A 10,057-nucleotide genomic window follows, 5' to 3' on the forward strand; every position below is an offset into this window, starting at 1 on the left:
TTTCTTCATTTGTGTTGGGACAGGTATTGATTACACTGTACTTAGAAAAAAATCATTTAAAGATAAGAATAACTGTCTGATGAACAGTGACAGTAGGCTTTGATCTACACAGCACAGCCACACATGGAACTGCATGCATCAATTATACTCTCTGGGTTTTTTGCAGTAAAGGTGACACTAACTTGAATGTCATGGTCTATAATTTTGGACTAGACTCTGCCTCTTTGCCTCACAGCCAAGTACAATTCATAAACCTGTCACATGGGGTCTCATATTACTGCTGCTGGTTGATAACAACACTATCATCACTGGTGGAAGGATCGATAGCAGGAGCTGCACAGACATTATGTGGCACTTCAACATCTGCCTGGTGCATGATCTTGTTGCATAGAATGCCAGATGGGGTAAACATCCTGTATGTAGTAGCAGGGCACCCACAGGCTCATGTAGACATCCAGAACAGACTTTCTGCAGACCAAACACTCGATCAGTGACAAAATGTGTCTGGGACCGCTTGGTATTGTACCTTTCCTTAGCAGCTCTCCTAAGATTACAGATTGTTGTCATTAGCCATGAGTTTGAGTGGGTAGCCTGTATTACCCAGAAAAGAGAAGAAAAAATGGGATAACACAACAAAGAAAAGGTGGTTTAGTACTAAGCAATACACTAATCAGGATATAACTAATTACATTATTATTGTAAGAATTTACACTTACCAGCAAGGTGACCATGGGGTATCCAACCATGCAGGAATAGGTGATACTGTGAGCTTGTCTACCAGATATCAGAATCATGACAGCTGCTACACAAGTTGGCAAATATGTTGCTGATGCAACCCCATGCATCGCACACTACCTGGCATTTGATGGAAAAATAACACTTCCTATTTTAGTACCAGTCTTCCCATGGTCCTGATGAGGCCCTGATGGCAATCTTAGCATCAACTGGTATAGGAAGGTCATGCATCTCCTAATTCCCATCTGTGAGCCATATAATTTCACTAAAGCCCTTGCAATATCCCTGTTCTCTTTAAATCTATCAAGAATTTCTTCATTATCAAAGCTGCAATGAGTTTATCTTTGTCTATACATGCATCTTTTTGGCTGGCAAATCTCTCTGAAGTCATACTGAGAAATAACTAGGCTGGCAGCTACAGTAAGTCTTTTTTGCTTATTGCTAAGTAAATAAACATGAGTGACTTTTTCTTTTATAGCATCTCTGTCCACGGTGCCAAAATGTATTAAAAAAAAAAAAATATATATATATATATATATATATATATATATATATATTGCAAACAGGCAGGATGATGGCTCATTGGTATAACAAGGTATGAGGTTGTTCTCATTCACAACTCATTTACTGTTTGTTTGCATAAGTTGATTGAAAGTGGCCATGCCTAAGCAAAACAGACCTCTATGAATCACACTGAGGCTGTCCAGCTAAGAGCAATGACTATGAATGATATCCTGAATATCTTAATTAGCCTGATTGCACTGCCTACCTTTGCTGCTGAAGTGCTCTTGTCTGCTACAGGTAGTATGATGATCCTCCATTACCTTCACTACATTTTTACCTGCCCATATGTTATTCATATCTTTAACTAAGCTGTCTGTGACTCTGATTTTGAAATGGCTCACCCTTAAATAATATTGTAATTGGGCTGTTGTGAGAATGATGATGCAAATGCATGTACAATGTCAGGTTATTGTCTCCATATCACTTGGTCTGTTTATGTATAAGATTATCTTATTGGTTCATTGAAGGCTAATAGCAATGCCATGTAAGGCTACCATGCATGACTTTTTATTCCCTTTTATTAGTTATAACACTTGTGTTTCAGACTAGGACAGATAATATATCCTATAGTCACGAGAAGGATTTCTTTACTCACAGTATACATAATGAAATATAAATGAGCTGTGAAGTAGTTATGTATAGATGCATAATATGAAAACAAAAAATATTCCCACAGACAACAAATAAAAAGGCAAATCACTGTGATAAGTACATGCTGGCCAAAGCATTGTGACAAACCCATGCAAATGTCCACAGACAAGAAATATAACAACTCATTTCAGGCAGATTTTTGTAGTATCTAAGTGCTTAAAAATGTGAAAAAAATAAGGACAGCTAGATATTTATTTCACCCTTTTTTGTGACTCACAATGCCATACTTAAATTGTGATAGAGCAAAACACTTTTCTGCTTATAAACTACATTAATTACATTCTTTATTTGCTGAGAAACATTTTGTTTAAAGTTGCACTAGTCTAAGTACATATCAGAAATGTGCACATATTTTCTGTAGTATTTTGCAGTGTGTGATGTGTGGCCATGTGATCCAGAATTAAACTTCATGCCATCACAGTGATTGCTCAGTTCTGTTTTCACAATATTTATTTTGATGTTATCCTGTAAGTTGTGATGTCAGAAATATCAGGCTTATCTCCACAAACTGCACCACAGTTTTCATGTAATATTTAGTTGCTTGATTGTTTGTCTTTGTTAAACTGGGTAAGGGAACTGGTCCAAAGACTATTGTTTTGCCATGACCCAGGCTGAGAGGCAATATCAACATTTTACTACAACATTTATAAATACATTATCTCTGATTTACACCTTAGACCAATCTTTGTTTTCAGTTTACATTATAAGCAACATTTACAATTCAATAACTGTTACAGTTGTGCTTTCACATGAAGAGCCTTTACACAAACCAGTCCATTCTGTACAAGGACAATAGCACTAGTACAGTTCACTAACTACTTACAGTTGTGCTTTTACATGAATGAAGTACACACTAATCACTGCATTGTGAGCAATGACACTACCACTAATTATTTACATAATTAATCTGGTTGCATAGCTGTCTATGTTCATTATTGAGTGTAGTCCAATATTTTAGTAACCTTTGATATCAATTTCCTAGATCTAGCAAGTGTTTTACCCATGTATACCAAACACATTCCCCTGATAAGATGATAAATATATATATCAAAAGATCATGGAGTCAAATGCTGAAAAAAAATGAAAGCTAAATGTGATGGATGTTAAACTGTTCAAGCTGAATTACAATGGAATGGACTGATGGCATGAACACTTCTTATGACCACTTTCCTTTGTCACGTGGATTTATCAACTAGGCTATGTTTGAAATGCAAACATTTAACCATACATAGTGAAACCTGTTTTAGTCACATGTCTAAGCATATCGAATTCACAATCATGGAATTTTGGGAGCAACTATGTTTTCCACTTAGCCTCAAAGTTGACTTACTCAGCATATTTAGAGTTCTGAGACTAAGGGGTTAGGAAGGGTCTTGCTCCTGGAATAATAATTTGTGTTTTTAGTGAAGGATGGCAAAGCTGACCTTTTTTTTGTTTTCTACTCTATTTTCACAGTGTTCCCTACTATGGTCCTAGCAGATTTATAACTTACTGTGAATCCAACTTTCCTTTATGGAACTTGTTGAATTTAGCCTTAACTGGAAATGTTAATGTATTTCTATATACATAGGTTCATAAACAAATACTAGGTTATCAGATGGCAGACTATTTCAAACCTAGCCATTAACCATAGGAAAGAATAAAACCTTGTTTCCAGTATCTGTGAAGTAAATATCTTAACCATTATGCCAAGCCCTCACCTGTGGTAGGAAGCATTACAGAGTTGTAAGCTTACATTGCTCCATAAGTACTTCGCAGATTGACTGGGTTGGAGAGGGTAAAAGGCATAGCTTACTGTATCCATTAGTACAAGTTTGTATTACTGCAGTATGTTTGTGGCCAGGTCTATATTAGAACCACAAAGGCTCATTTAAGGGAATACGTAAATGTCGACACATATTGCGTGAACCGCGAGTACACCAAACGCCCAAAACCGCGAAATTCAAAATCCTGAAATGGCATAGTTGGCCAACTCTACCACTCGCTACATACTACCCACCCAAACAAAACAAATAAACCACATACATACACGAACCGAAACCCTACTTCTAACCCTACACTAAACCTTACATACATTACTATCTATGCACTTACCTTAACCCGCACCCTAACCCTAAGGTCCGTAACTATCGCACACTTATCTTAAGGAACTATACTGCAGAAGTGCCAACTATGTCGATTCGAGATTTTGAATTTCACGGTTTCGGGTGTTCGGTGTATTCACAGTTCTCACAATATGTGTTGACGTTTATGAATTCTCTTAAACGGGCTTTCGTGGTTCTAATATAGACCCGTTTGTGGCCATAGCATAACCCCCAAACTCCCACTAACATTAATAAAGAATGTTTTCAATCACCATACCTTTCTACTTGATTAATAGCATTAAATGTAAGTCCACAGCAAATAAAATCATAAGAACATTTGCCGATGCAGCCACCTTGGGACACAACACATATTTCATTTCAGAATGCTTTCAGTATATGATTTTAGAAACACTGGTACCATTAAGACAAACTTTTAAGAATTACTGGGTGTCAAATCTAGAGTGCTTTTGTTAAAGTATTATTGCATATTTACATATGGGTAGCAAATGACTTATATTTGTCACATTTTTCTTGAAATAAGGTGTATGTTAGTATGAGAAATAAAAGAAAGGGCTATGCACATTAATAAAATGCAGAAAAATGACAATTCTAGAATTATTCTGTATTAATCCTGTTGTTTTTTTTTTTTTTTTTACAGACAAAAATGGCGAACTTCAGGGCGGATGATAACAAAGATGTCACACTAGTCCTAACAGTATATATCATAGCCTTTATAACAGGATTCCCAACCAACATTTTAGCTCTTTACACATTCATAAATAAAGTTTGGAAAAAGCCTTCACCGATTGATATTCTCCTTATGAACCTTACTCTCTCTGATTTGCTGTTGCTGATATTTTTGCCATTCAAAATGAAAGAGGCTGCGTCCAATTTCAAATGGTTCCTTCCATACGCCCTGTGCCCACTCACTGGGTTTATCTTTTACAGTAGCATCTACATAAGCATCCTTTTCCTGACGGCTGTTAGTGTAGAGAGATACATAGGAGTGGCCTTTCCCATTAAATACAAGGTAAAGAAGAAGCCATTATATGCCATAATGGCGAGTGCCTTCATCTGGGTTTTTGCATCAGCACACTGTAGTATAGTTTATATAATACAGTATAAGAAAACACAGAATGCAAGCAATGACACATGCTTTGAAACTTTTACTCCTGACCAACTGAAAGTTCTTCTGCCGGTAAGATTGGAGCTTTTTGTGGTTTTGTTTTTGATCCCATTGTTAATCACAACCTATGCATATATCAATTTTGTTAGAATTCTGATGTCACTGCCTCATAAAGATAAAGAGAGAAAGATACGGGCTGTATCACTTGTTATAGTCACACTCATCATTTATATTGCCTGCTTTGGACCATACAACATCTCCCATGTGATTGGATATCAAATCAATGACAGTCCAACCTGGAGGAAATATGCCTTATTAATGAGTACAATCAATACCACTTTGGATCCTATCATATTTTATTTTTCATCTACTGCCGTCAAGAAATCATTTGGGCATATCTTTGGTGGAATAATAAAAAAGATTTCTTCCATATGTAAATGTAAACTTACTTGTTGTAACACTGTGGAAAAAGAAGAAACTTCAACAGTAGATAAATCACTTACTTTTGCTTGAAGTAAAGGGATTTTTTTCACTGACTCTTAAAGGCAAGTTTTATTTTTATAGCACTTTTTCCTTTCTGCATGCAAAAGAAATTGCAGCAACTACATCAATAGCATCTCTCAAATATGATGGAAGACAATGGCATGATTAGACTTAACCTTAAGACAATGGAATGATTAGACTTAACCTTAGCCACAATGCCAAATGCTACTGACTACCCACTGAAATCTTAACTGGGCTTAATACTGCTTCCAAAATCAACATAAGTGGTTAGTCCTAATATTAGTATATTTGATTTAAAAAAAAAACTAACAAACTACACTTTTTATTCCTGTTAACTATTCATTCTTTGTGTAATTAAAGACTCAAATTATTCTGAATACTCTTCTTTGGAATGCAGAACAACCTCATATGCAGAATGAATTTGAAACTGTGGAAATTATAAATAAATGACTAATGGCCTGTGGTTTACCAAAAGAACTTAATTACATTTTATGAAAGAAGCTGTGGGTCATTGTCAAATCACGTATCAGATTCTGTGATTAACAACACAGTTGCCACATCAACAAATTTATTTTAAGTTAAACAAATTGTGAATGGAAGTATGTTTCAAATAGCAGAGTAGTATCTGAATACCCAAATAATACAGTAACTAAACAGATTAAATTGTATATCTTACTGTTCTCTTAGATAATATCATTTAGTTTTTAAAGATGGGCATGAATAAAAAAGCAGGAGTGAGTTGCCCTAATCAAGGATGGAATGTAGCACTAATAGTTTATGTATGAAAATGTGTGTTGGAAAAATACTCCAGTATGTAATAAACAGAATGGTAAGTTTATAAGAGGACACAGATAATAGCCACAGAGTGGTTGCATATGACAAAATCAGATTTAGAACTCAGATGATTGACATCACGAGTATAAAAATTAGAAGACTGTGCCCCCCCCTTTTTTTTCACACAGGCAGTACATTCATTTTTTCATGTAAGAGTTTATACCTACCAGCATTTATAAGCATCCTAGTTGCAGATAACTAAATACGTACATATATAGTTATATGATTCAGAAAACCATGTCTATGTACCACAGTTTTTCATATAAATGGGGTATGAATCAGAAAAGAATATCATCTATTGCTGTTGTGTTTAATGTTCTTCTCTAATGCTCTCATCAGGACCCCAGAACATTGAAACATCAAGAATTACAGTTGCCTATAGCAGGTATAGCAATTAGTCCTTTCCTCGGATTTTCGGTAACAACTCTGACCATATGAGGGCATACATGGTAACAATCAGAGCAGTTTCACAGATATGACAGAATGCACCTTATACATATTATAATAACATCTAATATGTGGATATGGGTGGGGCAGTTCTTATCTAGGTATTCTGTTCTTAATAGGGTGCTTTGCAGTAGCCTCTGCTACCACATACTATTCGAAAATGAAGGGCATTTTACGTCTCATTCAATAATATAGCATCCATTTTTTATATTAATATGGCTTATGAAAGTTTTAGAAAGATATAAGTACCAAAATTATAAACAAAAAAGTCAACAATGAAATGTCATGTACAGGTAAAATTTCACTAGAACACAACAGAGATACTAAAGGAAAATATATCACTTAATTGGTTTATAAGTGCTTGCTGGCACTATGTAAAGAAAGATATTTTCCATCAGATATGCAACATTAACAGTTGAAAAAAATGGTCCAGGACTCACTGGATCAAATGAAACAAAAGAAGGCTCATCAAAAGAAATAATGATTCAAATCAGACTAAGATGACCCGAGGAAACAAAAGAAAATAAATTTGTTTAATACTTCAAAACAGGCCCCTCAAAAAGATAATGGACAAATGATGCACAGCGGACATGTCAGGATCTCACTTCTGCCAGCATTTTCAGGTGAAACAATTGCACAACATGCTAGATAAGTACGGTGACTAAAGCAAAACAAAATATTGTTATAGTGCATGCAGAAAAAAATAATCGCTAAGCTGCAGTGGTTTATAGGGAAAGATAAAAAAGTCAATTTTGTAATCATTACTTTTTGCTTGGAAGGAAACAAGGTGATGCAAAAAATCACTTTATAATAGGCCTGGTATGGTTCTTCAGTCTGAAGAGGTATTAATGTAAGCAACCCTCCCCACAAATCTATATGGTGTAAAACTTTACAAGTCAGTGTCAGCCTGTGTGTATAGTTAAAAAAATAAATAAATAACTCAACTCTCCAAACTATCGATAGCAGAGAAGACTATTGCCATTTCTTGAGAATAGCTACTCAAGCCAATATTGATATTTATTTAACTGATAAGTTCACAGGAATAAAATACCAAAGGAGACTCCTATCTCCAGTGTAACAGCATTCTACAAAGGGGCAATGGTTACTTGTAGCATGCAAGGGGGTGCTCCATGCAAGCAGTGTAGTTACTAGTTATAGTGTTTGAAGCATCACCATTAGCACTAATAAAAGTTCTCTCATCTTCCACACAAATGATGTGATACTGGATGATGCATATATATTAGTTAGAAGGCATGTTCAATGCAACCATCTACAACACCCAAGGCAGATTTAATGAGATCCTTTGGGAAATACAGTGAACAAAGTAGAAGACTGCAAGAAAGTAAAGCCTGCTTACTACCAGTACTCAAAAATGACCAAATACTTGCACAATCCTTCATTGTGTGACTGAAATCAGCTTGGCATTTTAGTCATGTTCTGGGAAGGCCAAGAAAACAAAAAATGACAAACATGGAAGCCTGATATATATTATACCAGTGCTGAAAGTTAATGGTCTTAACTAAGTCTTATGAGTGGGAATATCACCCCAGTGCATGTTCCCTATATCTTAGTAAGTAATCATAGGGTATAGCATGTTCTTGTTATCAAAGAATAGATATAGGTTTCATGTATGGGTTTTGTAGGCACACAGAAAAATGATACAAGATTGGTGAGCCCTAGACCTACATAATCAAAATGAGTATGCACATCTACTGCAGCATTCAGATTCATCAGCAGCTGATACCATTTAAAGCATGTAATGTTTGCTAAAATAGCATGCCAGGCTTTTAGCCTCCAACACTAGGCACCCCCTTGACAAAACACTAGTCCCAATTATTGCATATGACATTTTTTCCAAATCTTAGAAATGCTGTTGAGTCATATCCATTATGTAGATGGCCTTTACTTTACCCCACTGTACTAAGATCACAATACATGCAGAGCAGTGTGCATCCAGGTATTGTATTGCATGCCTAAGGATTTAGGGCATGCAGTCAAATGGCCTAAAGTGCACTTATAAGGAGTTAAGGCTTTTACATAGGAGAAGAGCTAAGCATTGTCAGGCCTGTCATCAACAAAAACAGTTATCTGTATAGTGTTTGTTGGGGGGATTAATTACCAATAGACAGCCAGCTCAACCATGGTACAGAATGTATCTGGGTCATCCTGTTGTTTAGCCTGTATTCCCATGGTTCCACATTTTAGGAGTGCTAAAAGTATTTAAAAATTATTTAAATCAGATTCACTCACCCTTGAGAATCATTACAACTGTTGAAAAATGTTATTGTTATTATCCACTATGTACTCTCATGTCTGTTACATAAATATATACTCTTTAAAGCAAATCTTTCAGTAAACAGCAGTTGTATACCAAAACTCTCCTATTCTTTCAATCTAAGGAACTAATCTTAATTGCTGTCTGGCAACATCCAACTATATGAATGGTAAGTGAAAAGGACTAGGCTGCGGAACAACAAAATCATCTAACACAATTATCAAATGCATAAAATAAGAAACAAGACTGAGGATATGACTTGGTAGACAATTTTGAAGATTATTTGGTAAGAAAGGATGCAAAGTCATATAGTAGTTATTTGTTTTAGTTGCTGAAGCACAAAGTTCCTGTAGCATGTTTCCATTCAGCACTCCATAACTGAAAGTTGCATTTTGTTATACCATTGCCATAGGTATCTCAATAAAGACTGTTTCCCCTAAAGCTGATTACAGGTTCATAATTTCTTAGATTAGTACTAGGCTAACTGCCCTTGTTGTTCAGTTTATGCCTAACCAATTACCCTATGCGAGAATCAAACCCTTCACCATTGTCTATAGGGTAAACACTTTTACCACTAAGTGCATGGTTTTAGAAACTCCTACACTTTGCAACAATAAGGCATGTTCCTTAAGAACAGTGGCTCACTGATAGGTCTACTAGCCACAGTAGATGAAGTGGTCATTCTATGTCCTCTTGTTACCTTACTCAACAGTGGTCATCTTGCAGCTACTACTCTACTTGCACAACAAAATTCAAAGAAACATGTTGAGAAAATATCAGCGGAAAGTGAAAGTAGTCAGTGCAAGTTTGAAGGCCAGACCTTCTGCACTGGGACAA

The 10,057-nt window shown here is 35.7% G+C and overlaps 1 protein-coding gene across 1 annotated transcript in view; it reads left to right on the forward strand.

Annotated features, from left to right (window-relative positions):
- Nucleotides 1–9,495, forward strand: part of LOC122809182 (free fatty acid receptor 2-like) — a 143,833-nt gene extending 134,338 nt beyond the window's left edge. The window contains exon 2 of the mRNA XM_044080487.1: nucleotides 4,693–9,495. Within this exon, the coding sequence (XP_043936422.1) occupies nucleotides 4,699–5,673 (975 nt within the window). The 5' untranslated portion in view covers nucleotides 4,693–4,698 and the 3' untranslated portion in view covers nucleotides 5,674–9,495. The remainder of the gene's footprint in view (nucleotides 1–4,692) is intronic.
- Nucleotides 9,496–10,057: the final 562 nt, after the last annotated feature.

The sequence above is a fragment of the Protopterus annectens genome, chromosome 8.part0 (assembly GCF_019279795.1).
Source record: "Protopterus annectens isolate FY-2018-M chromosome 8.part0, PAN1.0, whole genome shotgun sequence".
Taxonomy (NCBI): Eukaryota; Metazoa; Chordata; order Ceratodontiformes; family Protopteridae; genus Protopterus; species Protopterus annectens.